This window comes from Mandrillus leucophaeus, unplaced genomic scaffold (genome assembly GCF_000951045.1).
Source record: "Mandrillus leucophaeus isolate KB7577 unplaced genomic scaffold, Mleu.le_1.0 Scaffold395, whole genome shotgun sequence".
NCBI lineage: Eukaryota > Metazoa > Chordata > Mammalia > Primates > Cercopithecidae > Mandrillus > Mandrillus leucophaeus.
This window is the reverse complement of record NW_012104198.1, coordinates 2,277,678-2,302,933: the sequence shown is the minus strand read 5'-3', so window position 1 is coordinate 2,302,933 and position 25,256 is coordinate 2,277,678. Positions and strand designations below refer to the sequence as shown.

The 25,256-nt window shown below is 50.3% G+C and overlaps 1 protein-coding gene across 3 annotated transcripts; it reads left to right on the top strand.

The window, feature by feature from the left end:
* Positions 1-1,446: 1,446 nt before the first annotated feature.
* Positions 1,447-24,872, top strand: HDAC6 (histone deacetylase 6). 3 transcript variants are annotated; one of them, XM_011991406.1, is made up of 29 exons: positions 1,447-1,721; positions 2,442-2,564; positions 2,650-2,778; positions 2,909-2,997; positions 5,508-5,592; positions 5,702-5,742; positions 6,488-6,584; positions 6,729-6,826; positions 8,475-8,579; positions 8,700-8,768; positions 14,911-15,037; positions 15,147-15,212; positions 15,307-15,366; positions 15,435-15,524; positions 15,864-15,970; positions 16,065-16,132; positions 16,373-16,541; positions 16,630-16,758; positions 16,954-17,122; positions 17,830-17,963; positions 18,543-18,611; positions 18,723-18,915; positions 20,308-20,457; positions 22,524-22,698; positions 22,816-23,492; positions 23,576-23,689; positions 23,826-23,972; positions 24,060-24,188; positions 24,440-24,872. In XM_011991406.1, exons 1-29 carry the CDS (start codon positions 1,614-1,616, stop codon positions 24,506-24,508), a joined length of 3,786 nt encoding a protein of 1,261 aa, XP_011846796.1. In that variant the 5' UTR covers positions 1,447-1,613; the 3' UTR covers positions 24,509-24,872. The 3 variants fall into 3 exon arrangements, with proteins under 3 accessions (XP_011846796.1, XP_011846799.1, XP_011846797.1); XM_011991409.1 differs by lacking the exon at positions 1,447-1,721 and adding an exon at positions 1,772-1,919; XM_011991407.1 differs by lacking the exon at positions 1,447-1,721 and adding an exon at positions 1,811-1,947.
* The last annotated feature ends 384 nt before the right edge of the window (positions 24,873-25,256 follow it).

Here is a 25,256-nt window from a genome sequence, read left to right as displayed (position 1 = left end):
CCGGCAAACTACGGCATTCAAGCCAAAGCCAGACTGTGGGCTGTTTTACATTTTTAAGTTGTGTTTTAAAAAGAGAGAGAAAAAAAGAAAAATGCCACTGAGACCGTATGTGGCCTGCAAATCCTAAGATATTTACTCTCTGTCCCTTTATAAAGTTTGCTGACCCCTGCTCTACAGAAACCTCTCTTCTGATCCAACAGAAAAATGGGCCTTGACCCTTTGCAAGACTCCCTACTCTTTTAGGCTGCAGGTATCACAACTGTAAAATTTTTTGTACTGTGTTATCATTGTATGTGTTTTCTTTGATGAGTGTAGGGGTTTAAAGATCTTAGGTCTGCAACTCTTTTGCGCTGAGACAAAAGATAGGTTCAGGTAGGAGGGGTGAAAGGGAATCGGCGTCAGGAACTGCCATCAAGAGGATTAGAGGGCACAGCTACTGGGCGGTGAGACCGTCAATCTGTCAGTCTGATGCTGAACCCTCGAACTGCTTATCTCTCCGGTCCCAGCTTATAGCCCGGTAGGAAATGGTGGAGAATGAGAGAGGGAGATTAGAGGACAAACCGGCCTCCTGCAGAGCTGACATTCAGACACGGAGTGGGAGTTGCGGGGGAGACAGGGTGCCCAGGGACAGCTCCCCAGACTCACACACACTTTTTATTACTGCTTGGGAGCAGTGGTTACCCGTTGGAGGGGGCAGATAGGGAGAGCTGCTGCCCATGAGAACTCCCCTCCTCAAGTCCATTCTGGCCCTGGGCACTATTATTATCACAACTTTCCAGATGAGGAAACGGAGCACAGAGCTGTTCAGTAACTTGCCCAAGGTCACATGGTTAAGTCCCGTAACCTCAGTTTCCTTATCTGCAAAGCAGTCTTAATAATGGGAACTACCTCATAGAATTGTGGTTTACAACGATGCCTGTCACATAATACTTGCTATCATTACCATTCCCTGCCCCCACTAAGACTCCTTCCACCCAGAATATTGCGGCAGAATATTAATAGCTAACATTCGGCGAGTGCTTCCTGTGTACCACCGTAGTGAATATTAACTTGGAAAATCATCACAACATTTAGCATCGTCACCACGCCTATTTTGGCCGCCGCCAGCCAAAATCCAGTGGCAACCTCGCTCTCGACCCAGCCACAACCAGCCCGCCCGCTCTACGTCATCACGGCGTGTCGCGCGGGAAGTCGCGGGGAAAAGGGAAGACGCCCCTTCCTAATTCCCTCGCTTCCTTGCTTCCTTTCGCGACACCGCCGGCCCGAAGGGCTCTTAAGTGACTGGACAGGGACGGAGGGGCGGCGGCTATTGCATCCAGGACGACAGCGACGGTAGCCGAGGCACGGGAAAGCTTGCGCCTCAGCCGCGTTGGGAACTGCCGGCGCCTGCGTTTTACGCAAGCGCAGCACAGCTGGCGTAGCACGCCGACGCACCGCCCCGACGCCTGTGAGCTCGCGAGAGGTGTGGCTCAGCACAGCCGGCGTAGCACGCTGGCGCGCTCCCTCGCCGCCTGTGAGCTCGCGAGAGGTGTGGCTCGCGCGAGGGGCGCGGCCTTGAGGCACGCTCCCCTCTGGAGGCGGGATCTGGGCGGGCAGTCGAGAGACCAGGCCCAATGGAAAAGAAAGGCCAGGGCGCTCGCGTCCCCACGGGTCGCCAGAAACTTGGCGGAGCGAGCCAAGGGCGGAGTTTGAGAAAGGGGCTGCGTCCAGTGAGTGGAGCGGCGAGTACAGCGCGTCGACGGCGGAGGCGGGAAGGGGGCGGAGGCTGACCGAAGGCGGCTAGGGACTGGCTGAAGGGGGTTAGCGAAACGTTAGCGGTCGGGTCTGGGCAGGGGGTGGAGCTGGTTGAAGGAACGGGGCAGTCCCCTGAGGAGCGGGGCTGGTTGAAACGCTAGGGGCGGGATCTGGCGGAGTGGAAGGTACCGGTCCGGCCCGATGAGGGGTGGAGTTAAGTGAATCGTTAAGGGTGGAGCCGGGGCCGGGGCCGGGGCCGGGGCTGGGGCCGGCTGAGTGAGAGGGTGGGTGATTATCCCGGGAGGTAGGCCGAAAGGGCAGATTCGTGAAGGAATGGGGTCTGGGCCGGGCTTAGAGGGTCTGGGAATGGGGTTTGGGAGAGTGGAAGGGGCGGTGATTGGTTGGAAAGGGCAGGCCCTAAAACGGACTGAGTGAGCCAGGGGGCTCATTGCTCAGTGAAAGGGCAAGACTAGGGAAAGAGAATCCTGTAAAAGGGGTGGAGTCTAGCGGACCGGGCGGGGCCAGGTAGAATGGCCACCTGAGTGGAGGGAGAAGGCCTGAGAGAGGCGGAGTTTGGAAGGCTGTGGAGAATCAGATCGTGTAAGGAATGGAATCTAATAGAGGGGGCGGAGCCTGGAAAAGGGCAGAGAGGTGGGGTCCTCAGGGCACACTAGCCCCCTCACATACCCACGCTCCCACCTCTCCAGAACCGCGGCAGGGGTCAAGCCTCCTCAACTATGACCTCAACCGGCCAGGATTCTACCACAACCAGGCAGCGAAGAAGTAGGCAGAACCCCCAATCTCCCCCTCAGGACTCCAGTGTCACTTCGGTGAGGCCCTAGACCCGCCCTCATGAGGGGGAGAGGGAGCAAGTTGGTCATGCCCTGGACTCTGACCCTTCTCTCTGATTCACAGAAGCGAAACATTAAAAAGGGAGCCGTTCCCCGCTCCATCCCCAATCTAGCGGAGGTAAAGAAGAAAGGCAAAATGAAGAAGCTCGGCCAAGCAATGGAAGAGGACCTAATCGCCGGACTGCAAGGGATGGTGAGCAGGGCCTGGCTGCAGTTTAGACTCCTATGACAATCAAAACCCAAAGGTTCCCAACCCTGGACAGTTCCCTCTGACTCAGGGCCTGAAATGGATCTGTATGTCCTTTTTTTTTTTCCCTCTGCAGGATCTGAACCTTGAGGCTGAAGCACTGGCTGGCACTGGCTTGGTGTTGGATGAGCAGTTAAATGAATTCCATTGCCTCTGGGATGACAGGTGAGGCTGGGTCCTCCAGGCTGTCTCCAAAACACAAAAATACACACATTTAGAGCCCATTAGCAAGAATAAATCCTTTCTTACCCCAGCCTGGATACTGGAAGCAGATGATTTGGAGAGGTAGGGCTCACACTTGAAAGGGTTCTTCTGTGTAGCTAACAAACATTTATTGCCTATTGTGTGCCAAGAGTTGGTGATACAAATGTACCAAACAATAGACAGGGTCCCTTCTCTAGGAGCGGATTGATGAGTAGGAGGGCAGATCATTAAACAGCCAACAGCAGTATGATGTGTTTAATGAAAACAGACTAAAGACCAGGGGATTCAAGGGTGTATAAAAGAGGATCCTAAACTAGTATCCAGGCTTCCCAGAAGGCTTTATAGAGGAAGAGACGTTTGTACTGAAACAGAAGGATGAAACCTCCCATTTGCTTTACTTTTCAAAAAGAATCAGCAAATCTTTTTGACTATATGTTCTGACCTCTCCTCACCACCTCCACTGCCACCATCATCATCACTCACCTAGACTTGCAGAAGCCTCCTCCGTGGTCCCCTGCTTCCAGCCTCACCTCTATTGTCTGTTCATGCAGCAACCTAAAAAAATACGTATGAGATGATGTCTTTGTTAAAATACTTTAAGGAGGCCGGGCACAGTGGCTCACGCCTATAATGCCAGCACTTTGGGGGACCAAGGCAGGTGGATCACTTGAGGTCAGGAGTTCGAGACCCGTCTGACCAACGCAGTGAAACACCGTCTCTACTAAAAATACAAAAATTAGCCGGGCGTGGTGGCACGCACCTGTAATCCTAGCTACTTGGGAGGCTGAGGCAGGAGAATCACTTGAACCTGGGAGGCGGAGGTTGCAGTGAGCCGAGATTGTGCCATTGTACCCCAGCCTGGGCAACAAGAGCAAAACTCTGTCTCAAGAAAAAAAAAAAATGCTTTAAGGGCAAACTGTTGCCCTCAAGGTAAAGTCCAAATTCTTCATCCTGGCCTCGAAGGTTCCACATGATCTGGCTCCACATCACTTTGTGACCTCATCAGCCAATCCTCACCCACACTAGTCCCCTTGTTCTTCCAACATGCCAGGCACCCTCTTACCTCTGGTCTGTACCCTGACCAACCCCTTTCCCAGAGATTCTTTTCGACCTTCTCTTCCAGCTACCTTTCACATCCCAATGAGACTTTCTCAGAGAAGGTTTTGCCTGACCAAACCCTACCCCAGTACCTGATCTTATTTTCCTAGCCCATGACATTGTTTGCTAATTGTCATACTTGTGTGTTTACCAATTAATATCTATATCCCTTATCCCAACCTAAGAGTAACTTACTATGGGAAAAGACTTCTTTTATGGAATACCTATTTACCATCTATTGAGGAGCTAGGAATGCAGCAGTAAACAAAACAAACAAAAGCCCGTGCCTTCAGGGAAAAGGGGGAAGACAGACAATAAATAAACGAAAAGTAAATGATACACTGTGGTAGAAAAGGGCAGTGTTATGGAGAAGCAGTAAAGGGAGGATAGTAGGAGAAAGTACAGTGGAGGAGACTTCAATTTTCAATACGCTGGTCAGGGCAGGCCTCACTGACATTCGAGCAGGGATCTGAAGAGGTGAGGGAGTAAGTCATGGAGACAGTTGGAGGAAGAGTATTCTAGGCAGGGCTGGGCGGGGCAGCTAGAGTAAAGTTCTAGGGCTGGCTGAAGAGTATTTGGTTCGACTGAGAACCAGGGAAGAGACCAGTGTAGGTGAAGTGAAGCAAAGGAAAGAAAGAGGGGTAGGAGATGGGGTCAGAGAGGTGATGGAGAACAGACAGTTTTGGGCCTTCTGGGCATGGGAAATACTTTGGCTTTTACTCAGAATGGGATGGGAGCCTCAAAAAAAATGGGACATGAACTGATTAGGGTTTTAACCAGTGTCTGGCTGTCATGCACAAAAAGGACTGTTGAGGTGGCAAGGGTCGAAGCAGGGAGGCCGAGGAGATGCCACCACAGCCCAGGCAGGAGGGTATGGTAGTGGCAGTGGTGAGGAGAGGGTCACACTCCAGAGCTGATGGAAGGCAGGACTGACACCACAGTTTTGGTTGTTTTTTTTTTTTTTTTTTTTTTTTGAGACAGAGTCTCACTCTGTCGCCCAGGCTGGAGTGCAGTGGCCGGATCTCGGCTCACTGCAAGCTCCGCCTCCCGGGTTTACGCCATTCTCCTGCCTCAGCCTCCCGAGTAGCTGGGACTACAGGCGCCCGCCACCTCGCCCGGCTAGTTTTTTGTATTTTTTAGTAGAGATGGGGTTTCACTGTGTTAGCCAGGATGGTCTCGATCTCCTGACCTCGTGATCTGCCCGTCTCGGCCTCCCAAAGTGCTGGGATTACAGGCTTGAGCCACCACGCCCGCCTCACACCACAGTTTTGGGGTAAGCAGCTGTGGAAGGGTGGATGGGGAGATGTGGAGAGAGCAGATGTGGAGCTCCCCAGTGTCCCCATGCATCTGTGACTGTGTCTTCATCTCCCCAGCTTCCCAGAAGGCCCTGAGCGGCTCCATGCCATCAAAGAGCAACTGATCCAGGAGGGCCTCCTAGATCGCTGTGTGTCCTTTCAGGTAAGGCCCCCAAGCCAACACTCTGGGTAAAGGGCAGGGAGCTGACCTGACCTGGGCTCAGCCCATGCCTTAACCCTTTATCCCGCCTTTATTCCTCATCTCTCCCCAGGCCCGGTTTGCTGAAAAGGAAGAGCTGATGTTGGTTCACAGGTGAAGGCTTGGGAGCCTTGTAGGGATGGGGAGGAGCCTGCCCTGGACAAACCAGGGCAAGCTAAACACTTTGGGAAGGAATGTCATGGTCTCTGTGGCCAGCCTTGGGCAAGTCGCTGAGCCTCTCTGAATCTATGTCATCGCCTGTAACAAGGGAACCAGTAAACTTAAGTTCCTCAGGAGAGTTCGATGTGTGTCAGGTGCTTAGAACAGGGCCTGATGTATCATCAGTCCATCATGAGCTATTACTGTTATCATGATCTGATTGAACAGATGGTGGATGTGTGGACAGAGTGATCGGGTGGATGTGTGGATGTGTGGACAGAGTGATGGTGGATGTGTGGACAGTTTCCCCAGGGGCTGCAGGAACCCAGATTTAGAGGCCTGGTGCTGTGTGGCTCGAGGAAAGCTAGCTTGGCAGAGTGGGTATCTGAGCTGAGCTTTAAGAGGAGAAAAAGAGTGAGTCAGATGAAGAGGGTGACTGAGGGAAGGGAAGAACAGACAGCTAGACAAGAGTGGCCAAAGGCCTGAAAGTAGGATTTGGTATGGCTAGAGCAGGGGAGCAGAGAATATTACTGGAACTGAGGCGGGCTAGGGAAGAAACAGAATGTGTCTTAAATCCCGGCTATTCCTTCAGGTTGACAGTTGGGGGAGCCGAGCCCTAATTTGACCAGGGGTTTGGTGTGTGGACGGCTCAGGTGGGGAAGAGACAGGGCCCTGAATCTCATCTCCCATCTGTGTCTAGCCTAGAATATATTGATCTGATGGAAACAACTCAGTACATGAATGAGGGAGAACTCCGCGTCCTAGCAGACACTTACGACTCAGTTTATCTGCATCCGGTATGGATGAGAACTGTGGGGGCAGGGAATGGTGGCAATCTTGGGGTCCCTATCCCTATGCCCACCCCACCCTGGGGCAAGCAGCTGAGTGGATAGGGCTGTTCTCTCCCTCACTCCCTCTCTGGCTCCCCACTGTCTCTCCAGAACTCATACTCCTGTGCCTGCCTGGCCTCAGGCTCTGTCCTCAGGCTGGTGGATGCGGTCCTGGGGGCTGAGATCCGGAATGGCATGGCCATCATTAGGTAGGACTCTCCAGCATTTGATTTTCTACATTGTTTTAAAGCCCTTCCTTCAAGTGTAAAATGTATTGATATGGGTAATATATTCATGTGATTCAAGAATCCAAAGGTACAAAAGAGAATATAATTAAAAATCTGTCTCCCATCCTTGTCACCCAGACACCTGCCTCCTCTCATGGGAGGTAGTCATTGGAACCACTGACTCATGTGTCCTCCCACAAAGTCTTATTCAAGAAATAAATACCATATTTCATTGATTCTAAGGTGTACATTTTTTCATATCTGTAACATCTTGAAATCCAGATGCATCTTACAAACAGTGACATCTCAGAATTCCATTGGCAGTATTTTCTGCTTTGTTTTTGGCATGTAAAATCATGGTACATCTTATCGTCGTTGGCATCCCAGAATTGATGAAATGCAAAAGGTTTCTCCTCCCTCCCCTGTTTTTAACCACAAATGGTAGTAACACGACATACTCCCTTCGTACCATCTTTTCACTTACACATCTTGGAAACCTTTCTCTGACAGCATGTATCTTGGAGCCCGGTAGAACACCATTGTGTAAATGTACTCTTTGTTAATCAGCTCCCGACTAATGGGCATTTTGGTTCTCCTCAGTCATTTGCTGTTTTAAAAAAAATGCTACAGCAGGCCGGGCGCGGTGACTCAAGCCTGTAATCCCAGCACTTTGGTAGGCCGAGATGGCTGGATCACGAGGTCAGGAGATTGAGACCATTCTGGCTAACACAGTGAAACCCCGTCTCTACTAAAAAAATACAAAAAACTAGCCGGGCGAGGTGGCGAGCGCCTGTAGTCCCAGCTACTCGGGAGGCTGAGGCAAGAGAATGGCATAAACCTGGGAGGCGGAGCTTGCAGTGAGCTGAGATCCGGCCACTACACTCCAGCCTGGGCGACAGAGCGAGACTCCGTCTCAAAAAAAAAAAAAAAAAAAAAAAAAATGCTACAGCAAATATACTAGTACCTTTATAAAAATAAAATGTTATTTTATACTAACATAAAATAAAAATGTTACTTCACCCTTTTTAAAATATAGGTTGTGGGCTAAGTTCCTGCAACAGAGTGACTGGGTTTGAGAATGTATGCATTGATCATTTTATTTTTATTTTTATGTATTATTTATTTTTTGGAGACGGAGTCTTGCTCTGTCACCAGGCTGGAGTGCAGTGGCGCAATCTTGGCTCACTGCAACCTCCGCCTCCTGGGTTCAAGTGATTCTCCTGCCTCAACCTCCCGAGTAGCTGGGACTACAGGCGCCCGCCACCACATCTGGCTAGTTGTTTGTATTTTTAGTAGAGACAGGGTTTCACCATGTTGGCCAGGATGGTCTCGATCTCTTGACCTCGTGATCCACCCGCCTCGGCCTCCCAAAGTGCTGGGATTACAGGCGTGAGCCATCATGCCCGGCCTTTATCATTTTAATGAACATTTTCAAATCTCCTTTGGAAACAGAGGGGTAGATTGGCAGGGGGTGAGAGTTTGAGGGGCTCCATTACTCAGTTCCCGGCAGATTTTTAGGCATCAGCATTAAAGGAATTGGTGGTCCAGGATTAGAGAGCAGGGGATAGTATGTTTCTGAAGAGGAGGACCCCTCACACACTCCAGGCTGTTACTTTCTTGTCTTGCCCAGGCCTCCTGGACATCACGCCCAGCACAGTCTTATGGATGGCTATTGCATGTTCAACCATGTGGCTGTGGCAGCCCGCTATGCTCAACAGAAACACCGCATCCGGAGGTCAGCAGCAGAGGGCAGATGTGATGGGGGTGGCATGGGGTGGGGTGTCCTGGTCTGGGCTCTTCCCCCAGATTCACCTTGATCCCCTTGCACAGAGTCCCCTCTCTCTCCTGCTCCTAGGGTCCTTATCGTAGATTGGGATGTGCACCACGGTCAAGGAACACAGTTCACCTTCGACCAGGACCCCAGGTATACCCCAACTCCCACCTAGGTGCTAGACTCCCAGCCACCTCCCACCCTTACAGGCCCAGCCAGAAGGGGTCCAGAGGGAGGAAAAAGCATTCACATTCATGGGGCCTATCCTGGGATCAGGATCTGTGCTACTTTCTGTGTGTCTGCCGTCTCTCCTAATTTCACTCTGAGGCAGGGACTGTTGGGTTCCCCATTTTACAGATAGGGGGACTGAGGCTTATAGGTTAAGAGGTCACACAGAGAAGAACTGGGAGAGATGGGATTTGACCCACAAATATTTGAAGATCTTATTCACTGATTAACCCTTGAGTTGGAGTGAACCTCAAATTAGTGCTTTATTTTTTCTGATTAGGATAATGCTTCAAATTTGTTTATCCTTTCAGTAGATAGTAAAAAATAAATATAAATAAATAACAAACTATTTGTTTAAAGAAATTAAATAATACAGAAGTGTCTGAAGTAGTGAGTCTCCTCTAATTTCCATTACCTCAAAAATAAGTGTTGACAGTTTAGGTTATATCCTTACAGATTTTTTTCTACAGATGTCTGAATTTTTTTTATTATTGTTATAATTATTAATAACACTGCCTAATGGAATAATTCTCCCCATGTTCTTCGACAACTTGCTTTATTCATTTAACAGCATATCTGGGACATTTCTCCATGTTAGTACCCCTTAAAGTATCTTGTTCTTTGTAGTATTCAATTTTATGACTGTACCTCTGGTTATTTAACACCAGGACTTTTAAGATGCTTCCCAGTTTTTGCTATTACAGGCACTTCTACTGTGAATAGGCTAGTAAATATGTAATTCTGCACTTCTCTGAGTCTATCTGTAGGATGAATTTCTAACAGTGGATTGCTTGAGCCAAAAAGTCAGCATACTTTAAAGTCTGGTATACACTGTCTGACTTCCCTCCAGGAGGGGACCAGTTTACCCTTCCTGCAGAAAGTGATTGAGCAAGTCCTTGTGAGTAGGGGACATTACTAAGTACGGGTTGATTATCCCTTATATGAAGTGCTTGGAACCAGAAGTATTTCAAATTTCAGATTTTTTCAGATTTTGAAATATTTATATTATATTTAGTGGTTGAGCATCCCTAATCTGAAAACCCAAAATCCGAAATACCCCAGTGAGCATTTTCTTTGAGCATCATGTTGGCCTTCAAACCTTTAGGATTTTAGGGCCAGGCGCTGTAGCTCATGCCTGTAATCCCAGTACTTTGGGAGGCTGAGGCAGGTGGATCACCTGAGGTCAGGAATTCAAGATCAGCTTGGCCAACATGGTGAAACCCTGTCTCTACAAAAACACAGAAAAATTAGCCAGGCGTGGTGGCACACACCTGTATTTCCAGCTACTCAGGAGGCTGAGGCAGGAGAATCACTTGAACCCAGGAGGCAGAGGTTGCAGTGAGCTGAGATCACACCTCTGCACTCCAGCCTGGGTGATAGACCGAGACCCTATCTAAAAAAAAAAAAAAAAGTTTAGGATTTTACAGCATTTCAGATTTCTAGATTAGGGATGCTCAACCTGTAGTAGTTGTTTTATCTAGCCTTCTACCCAGCTGACTACAGGGAATCCACTTATCCAAGACATTTTACATCTGAAGAATCCAATTTAGGTTGGTTGTTCTCTAGACATTGCTTTACTATTTTCCAGCATTCAGTGTTCCTGACAGGTGTCTGCTTTTCATTCCTTTACAAGTAATCTACTTTCTGCTCTGCAAGGTTATCTTGGTGTTCTTTTTTCTTTCTTTCTTTCTTTTTTTTTATTAGATAGGGTATCACTCTGTCACCCAGGCTGGAGTATAGTAGCGAGATCATAGCCCACTGTAACCTCAAACTCCTGGGCTCAAGCAATCCTCCTGCCTCAGCCTCCCAAGTAGCTAGGACTGCAGGCATGTGCCACCACACCCAGCTAATTTTTTAAATTATTTGTAGAGACAGGGTCTCACTATGTTGCCCAGACTGGTCTCAAACTCCTGACCTCAAGTGTCCTCCCACTGCAACCTCCCAAAGCACTGGGATTACAGGCATGAGCCACTGTACCTAGCCTTGATGTTCTAAACTTTTACCCTGGCCTTTTCACTCTGCTCAGTAGCAGGTAGACATTTTACATCTGAAGATTCATGCTTTTCTTAAATTCTTGGAAATTATTCTCTATTAGATCTTTGATAATTTCTTCTTTGTTTTCTCTGTTCTCATTCTAGGACTTCTGTTAGTCAGATGTTAGACTTCCTGGGTTGATCCTCTATGTCTATCTCTTTTTGAGGTTTTTTTTATTTATTTGAGACAAGGTCTTGCTCTGTTGCCCAGGCTGGAGTACAGTGGCACAAATGTGACTGACTGCAGTCTCGACCTCCCGAGCTCAAGCAATCCTCATGCCTCAGCCTCCTGAGTAGCTGGGACTACAGGTGCACACCAGCATACCCAGCTAATTTTTTAATCTTCTGTAGAGACGGGGTCTCACCATATTGCCCAGGCTTCTTATTTTTTATCTCATGTTTTCTGTCTCTTTTTTCTTTTGCTGTGACCTGGGAGATTTTGTCAACTTTATCCTCAAGCCCTTCTGTTGAATTATGTATTTAGATATTCTGTTAAACTCCAAAAGCTCTTTCTTCCTCTCTGTTTCTGTGCCCTCTCGTTCCTGATCTTGTTTTTATAGAGTATGAATTAGAATTGCCAGCCGGGCGTGGTGGCTCATGCCTGTAATCTCAGCACTTTGGGAGGCCGAGGTGGGTGGATCACTTGAGGCCAGGAATTCAAGACCAGCCTGGCCAACATGGTGAAACCCCATCTCTACTAAAAATACAAAAATTATCCAGACGTGATGGTGCGCACCTGTAATCCCAGCTACTCGGGAGGCTGAGGCAGGAGAATCGCTTGAACACAGGAGGCGGAGGTTGCAGTGAGCCAAGATCGTGCCACTGCACTCGAGCCTGGGTGATAGAGGGACACCCTGTCTTTAAATAAAAAAAAAAAAAAGAAGTGCCTTAAGTTTCTTCTGTTGTCTGAATTATGTCTCTTTATTCTGAGGCTGGTTGAATTATTTTTTCTTGGTCCTTCTCTTTTATGCTGATGGTTTCCCTCAAATGTCTAGCAATCCTTATTTGGCTATTTATACCCAAGAATGAAGGCCCATTGTAGGGAGCAGAGGACTACGCTGCTGCTGCGGTGTTTGTAGATCTGTTTTCCTGAAAGGCATTTCCCCAGAATGGGGACAGGGAATGTCCACTGACAGGTTGCAACGTTAGCGAGTGTGGGCAAGTACCCGGGCATTAGATGGGATCCTGCCAGATGTCAGAACAAAGGAGGCCTCTTCTTTGGGGTAGCATCTCTTTTCCCTCAGCCTTGCCAAAGGTGTGTCTGTTCTACTTACCTTTCCCAGTCTAGCTTTGGGCTTTGTTGGTCATCTCTACTGTTTTATTGTGGTGGGTTTTTAATACTTCATTAATTTTTCTGGTTTTATCTTTATTATTTTTTTCCTACTACATTCTTTATTTTGTTCATTTCTGGCTTCTGGAATTGAATGCTTCAACATTTATCAACTCATTGGCCGATCTCATTTCATCTATACCTGTACCCACTGCCCTCTTCCTGTTTTCCTTCAAAGCTAATCCCAGATACCTACCATATAATTTCTCCTGTAAATATTTCAGAATGCATCTCTAAAACATAAGTATACTTTTTTGGAAAAGCATTACCTTAGTATCAATACCTGAAAATTAACAAGAATTATTTTCTCAATCTGCCAAGGGTCTGTCATTCAAAGAATTCTTTAATATCATTAATCATTCTTTTTGTTTGAATAAATGCATAGGAGGCTATAGCTGTGTGTTCTTTCGTGGGTACACTATTGACTACACACACAGATGTGAAACATTGTGTGCACATTCAGTGCATTCTTCCTTATAAACAAACATGTGTAAACAAACAAACAAAAAGAACATGTCCATACCCTTGAATCTCCCAGCTCCCCATCTCTCAGTCTCTGAACTCCAGCAGCAGGGAGACAAACTGGACAGTCCTTAAAATGCTGTTGTGAAGACAAGGAAAGCAGATGATCTAAAACTAAGTAGTTAAAAGAAACAAATAACTTTGGTGCATTGGTGATTCGGTGGGGCTCTTCAGAAGGGATTTTGTGTGCATTGACCTGGATCTGTACTGGATTTCTCCAGAAAAGAAACCTCAGATTATCTTGGGTGCCCCCTTATCCTGCTCAGCATGAGACAGAGCACCCTGGGGCTCCTGGAATCTCAAAGTCTACTTTCTAGAAATTCATTGAAGTCTCTTATTCTCTGACATCCTTTCTTCCACTCTCTCTTTCTGGGTTGCTGTTTATTTACAATTTCTTTACTGTATTTTGACCGGGGTGGTAGGAGGGTGAGGTAAACCCGTGCTATCAGTCCACCATTTAACTTGAAGGTAGTTGAACTTATTTTGAATTTCCCTTCTGTTTTCTTTTTAAACTTAGCTTCCTTGAGTGCTAGTTCTGTTGTTTGTTGACTTTGATGGCTCTCTTTTAGAGTCAGCTTTCTTCAGATCTTTTCTTTATTGCTGTCTTCCCCGATGATTTTTTTTTCTTTTTCTTTTCTTTTCTTTTCTTTTTTTCTTTTTTTGAGACAGTCACACTCTGTCACCCGTCTCCCAGGCTGGAGTGCAGTGGCCCAATCTCAGCTCACTGCAACCTCCACCTCCTGGGTTCAAGCAATTCTCCTGCCCCCATCTCCCAAATAGCTAGGATTACAGGCACATGCCACCACGCCCAGAAAATTTTTTGTATTTTTAGTAGAGATAGGGTTTCACCATGTTAGCCATGCTGGTCTCCAACTCCTGGCCTCTAGTGATCCGCCCACCTTGGCCTCCCAAAGTGCTGGGATTACAGGTGTGAGCTACTGCACCCGGCCCCTGATGATAATTTTTATGTCCTACTGTGTTTCTCTTCCTCTAATGATTAACTTACCAAAAGTTTAGAACCAAGATTTATCTATCAATGTCAAAAATAAAACAATCATCCTCCACCCACTCAAGACCAGAACTTTTGCATGTTTTTATTCCCAAATTCCAAGCTCTTTTCCCTCAATTTTAAGAATCTTTTTATATCACTTGCATTAAATTTCACAACTACATTATCAACACATTAAAATGTGACTCTTAAGTTTGTCTAGATTCAGTGCATACCACTATTTCTTGCATTTCCCTAAAAAAGCTGCCTTAGATCCTCTCTGGAACAAGGCAGGGGGTAAATGACCAGATAGAAGGATGGATGGATGATAGATTATTCATTTTGCTTTCCCCAGTCAGAATTAAGCCCTCCCATGGCCCCTTGCTGGGCTTTCTGTTAAAACACGTGCATCGCATCTTCTCAGTATCTATTTTGCATGTCGGTCCATCTCATCCCTCTGAGTGCTCACTCTCTTGCCTATAAAATAGAAGAAGTAGTAGAGGTGACCTGTAAGGCATTGGGGAGAAGGAATTGCCCTCTCACTGGCCTTGTGGCAGCCCCAGCCAGCACCCCGTCTCCAGTTCCACCCACAGAAGCAAGTCTCACCCCTTCCCCCCAGGTCTCTCTACTTCCTGCTAGAGAATCACCCAACTCCCCAGCCTGGCTTGAGGCTTTTTTCAACCTTAGCTAGCTCCCTGCAGCTAAGAGACCCATGCTCCATTTGGGACTCCAGTGTCACAGTGTTTGACCTGCTGTTACTACTACCTTTGTCATAGGGGCAGGTAGTGGGCAGACATGATCTAGAATACCCCACAGAGTCAGGAGCCCCCATGATCTGGGATAGACCCTAGAGCTGAGCCTGAAATTGGGTGGGCACTGAGGGGGCAGTGATGTTTGCTGAGGAAGAGGTTCTAGTGAGAGACTAAATGAATGAGTGAGTGAGGTAATGGATAAATAAAGATAAGAATGGATAAATGCTAAGATAATTAAATTGGTGACTGAATGTAAGGATAAATTAATGGAAGAATGGATTCATGGATTAAATAATTAATGGGGAAATTAATGAATGAGAGAATGAACGAGTGGTTGAATGGGGAAATGAGTGGTAGAGGAAACTGGCAACTGTTGGGTTGGGAGTGTCTATGGGGATTGACTCTTCTCCAACTCTCTTACCTCTTTTTCTTCTGCCCCCAGTGTCCTCTATTTCTCCATCCACCGCTATGAGCAGGGTAGGTTCTGGCCCCACCTGAAGGCCTCTAACTGGTCCACCACAGGTTTCGGCCAAGGCCAAGGATATACCATCAATGTGCCTTGGAACCAGGTCAGCATCCACCCACCCTTTGTCCCCAGAGTGAGGCCCAGCCCCGCCCTTCTGTCAGCAGCTCGGGACAGGTGGCTGAACATCCCCCACTACACTCCTGTGTCTGCAGGTGGGGATGCGGGATGCTGACTACATTGCTGCTTTCTTGCACGTCCTGCTGCCAGTCGCCCTCGAGGTCCTGGGGGTCTGGGGTGTGTTGGGGGAGAGGAGTGGCCTTGAAGGTTAGGCCATGAGGGCAGGTAGCCTCATGGAGTCTGTTCCCCCTTCAGTTCCAGCCTCAGCTGGTCCTGGTGGCTGCTGGATTTGATGCCCTGCAAGGGGACCCCAAGGTAAGGCAGGCTCCCTGGGGCGGCAGATGGGCTGCACGGAGCCAGACTGACCCTCCATGTCCCCCCAGGGTGAGATGGCCGCCACTCCGGCAGGGTTCGCCCAGCTAACCCACCTGCTCATGGGTCTGGCAGGAGGCAAGCTGATACTGTCTCTGGAGGTGAGTGACTCACCTTCGTCCCTCAGCCTGTGGATCCTGGAGGGCTTAAGAACGAAGCTTTCAAGTCCAACAGGAGTTCCTGGCCCAGCATTTCACTTACTAGCTGGACAACCTTGCATAAGTCACTTCACTTCTTTGTGCCTCCGCTTTCCTTCTGTAAAACGAGCATAATAATGGTAATCACCTCATATCATTGTCCAGTGAATTCAGTGAGGCCCCCTTCTAAGTTCCTTGTTGCTTGACATTTGGTATGCACTCTCTTATTATTATCATCATTATTGTTATTCCCTGGTCATGTCTGGTCCTTTCCTGATCCCCCTTCACAACTCCTTGCCCCAGGGTGGCTACAACCTCCGCGCCCTGGCTGAAGGTGTCAGTGCTTCGCTCCACACCCTTCTGGGAGACCCTTGCCCCATGCTGGAGTCACCTGGTGCCCCCTGCCGGAGGTGAGCCCCAGTGGAGGAGGGGAAAGCGGGAGCCTCACTGCCTGCCCACATTCCTTGACCTCATATTTTCTCCCTGCCCTGCCCTGCCCTGCAGTGCCCAGGCTTCAGTCTCCTGTGCTCTGGAAGCCCTTGAGCCCTTCTGGGAGGTTCTTGTGAGATCAAGTAGGAAGTGGGGTGTGGGCCTGGTGTGGGGTGGACGTGGGATGAGCCCTGGGGCAGACTGTCTTCGGACTTTCTCTGACTTTACTGGGCTGCCTTGGAGGTAGAGGGTCAGGCCCTCTCTCTCCCTGGGCCCTGGTTTCAGGCCTCCCACCCCATTTTCTATTTGGGGTCACCTGAGTTCCAGAGTATGACGGGGATTCAGAGTGAGAGGGTAGGACAAACGTGGCCTCCCCCTTGTAGCTGAGACCGTGGAGGGGGACAACATGGAGGAGGACAATGTAGAGGAGAATGAGGAGGAAGGACCCTGGGAGCCCCCTGTGCTCCCAGTCCTGACGTGGCCAGTGCTACAGTCTCGCACAGGGCTGGTCTATGACCAAAGTATGATGAATCACTGCAACTTGTGGGACAGGTAGGCATTTGGAGGGCTGGATGAGTAGGTGTTGGGGGTCCCTCCCCATCAGGCACTAAGCCCCTACCTCTCATTTCCCCACTGCTAGCCACCACCCTGAGGTACCGCAGCGCATCTTGCGGATCATGTGCCGTCTGGAGGAGCTGGGCCTTGCTGGGCGCTGCCTCACCCTGACACCGCGCCCCGCCACAGAGGCTGAGCTGCTCACCTGCCACAGGTCAGACCCCGGTGCCTGGGGTGGGTGGCTTCCCAGGACTGTGGATGAGGTCTCAGGGGCTGGAGCTTGGGTTTCCCCTCCCAGGGAGCTGCTGCAGGACTTGAGAGGGGCTGAAGTTCCTGTCTTGAGGGTGGGGTCCAGGGAGGGGATGGACCCTCCTCACTGTCCTGCCGGTGCGCCTCTCTGTACCTCCAGTGCTGAGTATGTGGGTCATCTCCGGGCCACAGAGAAAATGAAAACCCGGGAGCTGCACCGTGAGAGTTCCAACTTTGACTCCATCTACATCTGCCCCAGTACCTTCGCCTGTGCACAGCTTGCCACTGGCGCTGCCTGCCGCCTGGTGGAGGCTGTGCTCTCGGGAGAGGTGTGTCCTCTGGGCTGGGGAGAGGAGGACCTGGGGAGAATGGAAAAAGAGGGCCACCTGCTGTTTCTGGAGGCTCTGAGAGAGTCAAGCAGGACCTGAGGAAAGGGGCCATGGGGAGGGGCACAGGAAGGGGCGGGCCTAGAGGCTGCAGTAATAATGGAAGGAACTGGAGAAAGGGAAGGGTGGCCAAGTGCGGTGGCTCACATCTGTAATCCTAGTGCTTTGAGAAGCTGAGGTGAGCTCAGGAGGTCAAGGCTGCAGTGAGCCATGATTGTGCCACTGCACTCTAGCCTGGGCAACAGAGTGAGACTCTGTGTCAAAAAAAAAAAAAAAAAAAAAGGTTGGGCACGGTGGCTCATGCCTGTAATCCCAGCACTTTGGGAGGCCGAGGCGGGCGGATCACGAGGTCAGGAGATCGAGACCATCCTGGGTAACACGGTGAAACCCTGTCTCTACTAAAAAACACACACAAAATTAGCCGGGCGTGGCGGTGGGCGCCTGTAGTCCCAGCTACTCAGGAGACTGAGGCAGGAGAATGATGTAAACATGGGAGGCGGAGCTTGCAGTGAGCCTAGATAGCACCACTGCACTCCAGCCTGGGCGACAGAGCGAGACTCCATCTCAAAAAAAAAAGAAGAAGGAAGAAAGGAAGGTGAGGGTGAGCTGGAGGGCAGGCTGTCTGATCTTAGCACCCTGCTGCTTCCTAGGTTCTGAATGGTGCTGCTGTGGTGCGTCCCCCAGGACACCACGCGGAGCAGGATGCAGCTTGCGGTTTTTGCTTTTTCAACTCCGTGGCTGTGGCTGCTCGCCATGCCCAGGCTATCAGTGGGCGTGCCCTGCGGTAAGGACTCCCTGGGGACCCCCCAAATCCTGATCCTTGTGGGGACCTGGATGCTCTCCCCAGCCCATTGCTTACTCATCATGCCCCATGGTCCAGCTCCCAGGACTTCCCCAGAAAGAAGTAAGGGTACAGCCCTTACCCAGAGAAGGACTGAGGATGGAGCCTCTCAGTGCCTATTTAGATAGGACCCCCAGATCATATTACCTGGGTGCTTATAAAACAGGATTCAGGGTCCCACCCCAGCATTTCTGGCCTATAGCAGCTGCCTCGACAGAACCCAGGTCCAGGCTCCTGATGCATACTCCAGAAGACCCAGGAACCAGTCCCCAGCATTAGCTGCCCAAGGCCCAGGGTCCAGTTCCCTAGCAATGACCCAGAAGAGCCCAGGGCCCAGCCCCGAGCACTTGCTCAGGCCTACAGGGCAGCCCTCGGGAACCAGGATCAGACTTTTCTCCTTAACTGATAGGACTAGGGTCCTGCCACTCAGCACTAAATGCCCCTACAGACCCCAGGGGTCTGGCCCAGCCCTCTTCCAGGGGGTGAGTATCCTAGGTTACTGAGGTGCTGTCTTCTCCCCAGGATCCTGATTGTGGATTGGGATGTCCACCATGGTAATGGAACTCAGCACATGTTTGAGGATGACCCCAGGTAAGGGGCTGCAATCAGGGGCCGCAGTGTGATCAGGGAGGTGGGTGAGCACCTCAGGGGTACTGGAGCCCCTAACCAGCCATGGCCCCCTTCCTACCCCCTCCCCGGCAGTGTGCTATATGTGTCCCTGCACCGCTATGATCATGGCACCTTCTTCCCCATGGGGGATGAGGGTGCCAGCAGCCAGATCGGCCGGGCTGCTGGCACAGGCTTCACCGTCAACGTGGCATGGAACGGGCCCCGCATGGGTGACGCTGACTACCTAGCTGCCTGGCATCGCCTGGTGCTTCCCATTGCCTACGAGGTACAGCTCAGGATAGATCGCAGGATGTATGTGACATGCCTGTGCAGGTGGCAGCCTGGACCTGCCTCCTCAGCATGTGTGCGTCTGACTGCCAGGTGGCTGATGATATGAGACAGCCCATGGGTGATTAATGAGGCTACCAGGGCAATTGGTGACTGTGATCACTTTGTGTATTTGCCTGTGCACAGGTGACTATATGACTGCCTTCTGTGTGACACTATGTGGGTGACTGTCTTGGCTGTGTGTGTGAGGGCCTTCTGACTATGCAGCAGTGGCCCGTGTCCTGGCTGGATCTGTGTTGTGTGTGTACCATCACAAGTGCTTGAGTATGTGTGTGTGCGACTCTGTGCAGGCAGGTATTTCTCACCTTTTCTCTGTGTGATGGGTGTGATATTGTATGTCACTAAATGCAACCATCTCTGTGACAGCCTGTGTGGGACCCTCTGGATGTGAAAGGCTGTGTGTTACAGCAGTCACTGTCTGGCTGTCTGCCCTGGCTGTTTATGTGTGTGTCTCTGACTGGGAGGTAGCTGCCTTCCCTCTGTGTGAGCTGGGGGGCTAGTGGCTTGCATATGGCTGACTCTGGGAGGGAGGGAGGGGGTGTGAGCACCGCTCTGTCACCCTGGGCGCTGATGTGCATCTTTGGATCTGCACATGCGCGGGTGGCCAGGACAGCCTTCTGTATGTGTACAACTGTATGTGCAAGTAACCAGCTCTTGTGGACACACCAGAGTACATGTCGCCATTGTGGCTGTGTGGTAATGGCATGTGTATGTGACTCTGCAGGGTGGCTGTGGGTTATTGTCCTCTTTGAGAAACTATGTGTGTGTGTGTGTACATGACTAGTGCAGATATGTAGTACTGGTCTATATGGGACTGTGTGTGGCAGTACTTGTGGCTCTGTGTGACTATCTTCTCTGTATGTGGCACTTGCATTGCCATCTTCTGTTATGGAAGTGTGCAAACACCTCTCTTTGACACTATGTATATAAAACCCTATATGTTGTGTATGTGTGTCCCACATTTGACCCTGGGGTGTGTGTGTGTAAGGACATGTCTCTGTCTCTCTGTTTTTCATGTCACTCTCTTGATGTCTGAGTCTGTCTCATGTCTCATGACTATGTCTCATGTCCCCATCTGTCCCTTTCTACTGTCTCCATGTCTCTAAGTCTGCATCTGTTTCTTCTGAGTCTGTATTTCTTTTCTTCCCCTCTTCATTTTCAGTCTCTGCTTCTGCATCTCCCAGTCTGCAGATCCTGTGTCTCCATCTCTCTGACTCGCATCTCCATGTCTTCATTTGTCCTTTTCTCCATGTCTCTGGGTCGCCATCACTTACTATCTACCAAAAGCCCCCACCCTCATGCTTATACATCTCTTCTCTCCCTGCCTCAGTTTAACCCAGAACTGGTGCTGGTCTCAGCTGGCTTTGATGCTGCACGGGGGGACCCGCTGGGGGGCTGCCAGGTGTCACCTGAGGGTTATGCCCACCTCACCCACCTGCTGATGGGCCTTGCCAGTGGCCGCATTATCCTTATTCTAGAGGTAATTCTCTCTTGGTCCCTCTTCCCACAGTGGGAGGGTAGTTTGGAAATGTTGGCACCATCACTCAGGACAGTTTCCTGAAATCTCCTTTGAGTGTCCCTGCCTGGGATTGTTGGCACATACTGGGTAGTAATAAGAATAACAGCAACATTAACAGCCTTAATTGAGTGCTCACTATGTACAGAGCACTCTTCTGAGCACTTCATGTGTCTTATTCATTCAGTTACTTGGCAAGGCAGCCTTATGAGGTAGGGTCAGCTTACCTCATTTTCCTCTCTCAAGATCAGGGAAACTGAGGCACAAAGAGGTGTGATGACTAGCCTGAGATGGCACATTTACTGATGGCAGAACCAGGACTTGAACCCATGCAGCCTGGCTCCAGGATTTGTACTTTTTACTCTACCTAAACTGCCTCTAACAAGTTCCTGGGACAAAGGAAATTCACTGACCTTTGTAAATGGCCCAGTATCCCCATGCCCTGTGCCTCAGTTTCCTCATTTTTATGAGGCAGGCTAATCATGGAGGAATATCTGGCATATGGTAAATGCTGAATCTGTTGGATCTGGTTTTTTGTTTTTTTGTTTTTCTTTTCTTTTTTTTTTTTTTTTTTGAGGCAGAGTCTCACTCTGTCACCCAGGCTGGACTGCAATGGCACGATCTCAGCTCACTGCAGCCTCCACCTCCTGGGTTCAAGTGATCCTCCTACCTCAGCCTCCTGAATCACTGGGATTACAGGCACCAGCCACCACGCTCGGCTAATTTTTGTAGTTTTAGTAGAGATGGGGTTTCACCATGTCTGCCAGGCTGGTCTTGAGCTCCTGGCCTCAAGAAATCCACCCACCTTAGCCTCCCAGAGTGCTGGAATTACAGGCGTGAGGCACCGCGCCTGGCCCCTGGTTACTGTTATGCATTGTTCAGATATTAATCGGCTCAGCAACCTTCTGTGCTCTTATTCTCTTTTCTTTTCTTTATTTTTGTTTTTTGTTTTTTTTGAGACGTTGTCTTGCTCTGTTGCCCAGGCTAGAGTGCAGTAGCGCAATCTCGGCTCACTGGGTTCAAGCAGTTCTCTGCCTCAGCCTCCCAAGTAGCTGGGATTACAGGCGCCTGCCACCACACCCAGCTAATTTTTTTGTATTTTTAGTAGAGATGGGGTTTCACCATGTTGGCCAGGCCAAACTCCTAACCTCAGGTAATCTGCCCGCCTCGGCCTCCCAAAGTGCTGGGATTATAGGGGTGAGCCACCATGCCTGGCCTGTGCTGTTATTTTCACCACTTTACAGATGAGGAAAATAAGTCACAAAGAAATTAATTGGCTTGCAAAAAGTCCCACTTACTGTGTGCCCAGTACTGCTTGTGACAGGACACGGTGGGAGTTAAGAACACAGATGACTCCATCAGAGAGCCCAAGTTCAAACCCCAGTGCTGCCTCTTCAGCTGTTATGACCTCGGACAAGTCATCTAACCACTCTGATCCTCAGTTTCTTTATCTGTAAAAAGAATAGCAACTGGGATTCCTGTGGAATGTAAAAAAAAGTCAATACAGGAGTCCATGTGGAGAGGGAGTCCAGTTGTTCCTGTACTAGGTCAGGGCAGGGTCTTTTGTATGGATTCACAGCAGTCGTCTTGTGCAGGTCAGGTCAGTGGTTACTGTATGATGTGAGGCCAGGGGTTCCTGGACAGTGTGAAGACGGATTTCTGTATGGCATGAAGGCAAGTTCCTGTATAGATTGAGCACCTGTGGTTGTGAGGATTGAGTTAATATGCATGAAGTACTTAAAATCAAGTCTGGCACACAGCAAACAATAAATGTCAGCTGTTACTAATGCTTTTATCAGTATCGTTATCTTGCACTTTACATCACAATTTACTCCCCACAACAACCACCTTACACAATGGGTGCTGCCCATCTTACAGGTGTGGGTTCTGTTCACTTGTTCCCAGTACTCTCCCTCCCTCTCCAGACTTGCAGGGCTCAGTAGGGAGGATTGGGGAGGCAGGACATGTTGCCCTCCAAATTCCCCAATGAACCCCCACCATACTTTTCCCTCCCCTTTTCCTTAACAAAGGGTGGCTATAACCTGACATCCATCTCAGAGTCCATGGCTGCCTGCACTCGCTCCCTCCTTGGAGACCCGCCACCCCTGCTGACCCTGCCACGGCCCCCTCTATCAGGGGCCCTGGCCTCAATCACTGAGACCATCCAAGTCCATCGCAGATACTGGCGCAGCTTACGGGTCATGAGTGAGTGGATTTGGGGGCGATGGAGGGAACTCAGGGAAGGAGGGGGCTGGGGGGCAGGGATTAGAGGTAGGAAGGAGGACAGTACCCACACTCAAGGATCTCCCTCCCTGGTTCCAGAGGTAGAAGACAGAGAGGGACCCTCCAGTTCTAAGTTGGTCACCAAGAAGGCACCCCAACCAGCCAAACCTAGGTTAGCTGAGCGGATGACCACACGAGAAAAGAAGGTTCTCGAAGCAGGCATGAGAAAGATCACCTCGGCATCATTTGGGAAAGTGTCCACTCCAGGCCAGACTAAGTCAGAGACAGCTGTGGTGGCCCTCACTCAGGACCAGTCCTCAGAGGCAGCCACAGGGGGAGCCACACTGGCCCAGACCATCTCTGAGGCAGCCGTTGGGGGAGCCATGCTGGGCCAGACCACCTCAGAGGAGGCTGTCGGGGGAGCCACTCCGGACCAGACCACCTCAGAGAAGACTGTGGGAGGAGCCACTCTGGACCAGACCACCTCAGAGGATGCTGTTGGGGGAGCCACGCTGGGCCAGACTACCTCAGAGGAGGCTGTAGGAGGAGCTACACTGGCCCAGACCACCTCGGAGGCAGCCATGGAGGGAGCCACACTGGACCAGACTACGTCAGAGGAGGCTCCAGGGGGCACCGAGCTGATCCAAACTCCTCTAGCCTCGAGCACAGACCACCAGACCCCCCCAACCTCACCTGTGCAGGGAACTACACCCCAGATATCTCCCAGTACACTGATTGAGAGTCTCAGGACCTTGGAGCTAGGCAGCAAATCTCAGGTAAGGCCCACCACACCCAGGTAGGGGCAAGAAGGGGCAAGAATCAGGCTTCTCTGATACATCTCTTACTTCTGCGTGTCCAGGGGGCCTCAGAATCTCAGGCCCCAGGAGAGGAGAACCTACTAGGAGAGGCAGCTGGAGGTCAGGACATGGCTGATTCGATGCTGATGCAGGGATCTAGGGGCCTCACTGATCAGGTGAGCTCAGGGAGAGGCTGGGACTGTGGCTTCCTTCTCTTGCCACTTTGTGTCTCCAGGTAGGAGCATGTGATAAATAAACATATAATGGGGAGATGGGGTCTTCAGCTTACTCAGTTTCATCCACCCACTCCAGGCCATATTTTATGCTGTGACACCACTGCCCTGGTGTCCCCATTTGGTGGCAGTATGCCCCATACCTGCAGCAGGCCTAGACGTGACCCAACCTTGTGGGGACTGTGGAACAATCCAAGAGAATTGGGTGTGTCTCTCTTGCTATCAGGTATGGAGCAGAGGAAGGGGATGGGGCGGAGGTTGGAACTACAGGGGGGTGCTGACCCCCACCTGTCACTCACACCCCCAACCTCAGGTCTACTGTGGTCGTTACATCAATGGCCACATGCTCCAACACCATGGAAATTCTGGACACCCGCTGGTCCTCAGCTACATCGACCTGTCAACCTGGTGTTACTACTGTCAGGCCTATGTCCACCACCAGGTGGGCCCTGGGTAGACCCTTCAACACGTGCACACTCACCCCACACACACACACACCCCTTCTGTGATTGGGTAAAGGGAGACCACAGGCCCCTCTGCATGGCTGCCTCATGTGATTATTTTGCATGGGGCGGGGGCTGTGGGATAGTCCAGAAGACAGAGTGGTTGAGGGCTGGAGTGGGGGCAGCCCTGCAGCCGAGGTAGAGGGGTCCTCACTCTCTCTCACCTGCCCTATTCTTGCCTCCTCCTCAGGCTCTCCTAGATGTGAAGAACATCGCCCACCAGAACAAGTTTGGGGAGGATATGCCCCACCCACACTAAGCCCCAGAATACGGTCCCTCTTCACCTTCTGAGGCCCACGATAGACCAGCTGTAGCTCATTCCAGCCTGTACCTTGGATGAGGGGTAGCCTCCCACTGCATCCCATCCTGAATATCCTTTGCAACTCCCCAAGAGTGCTTATTTAAGTGTTAATACTTTTAAGAGAACTGCGACGATTAATTGTGGATCTCCCCCTGCCCATTGCCTGCTTGAGGGGTACCACTATTCCAACCCAGAAGGAAAGGGGGGCAGCTCAGTGGCCCCAAGAGGGAGCTGATATCACGAGGATAACATTGGCGGGAGGGGAGTTAACTGGCAGGTATGGCAAGGTTGCATATATAATAAAGTACAAGCTGTTAAAAAACCTGGAGAAAGCCTTTTGACTTTGAGCAGGTGGAGAACCCCACATCCCTGGCCAGCAGAGCCAATGAGTAATGAAGGAAAGAGGGAGTGGGTCTCTGTCAGGTCAATCCCCTACCCATCCATTGCCCCCAAAAAACTAACTGAAAATAGAGCAGCCATTTTGACTGGCTCCATGGGAGATGAAATGGTAGAATCCATGAGAAAATGGGTGCTTGCCTTAGAAATAGGGGCCTCACAGCCAGTCCCAGCCACACCCACACCCTAGGCTGAGAAGGCAAGAAAACTAGCAGAAAGTATCCTCACCAGGCCTGTTTCCCCATTTGTCTCATTGGCCTGACGGGATGGCGGGAGGTCCACGTTTAACTTGAATGTGGTGGTCATGGTA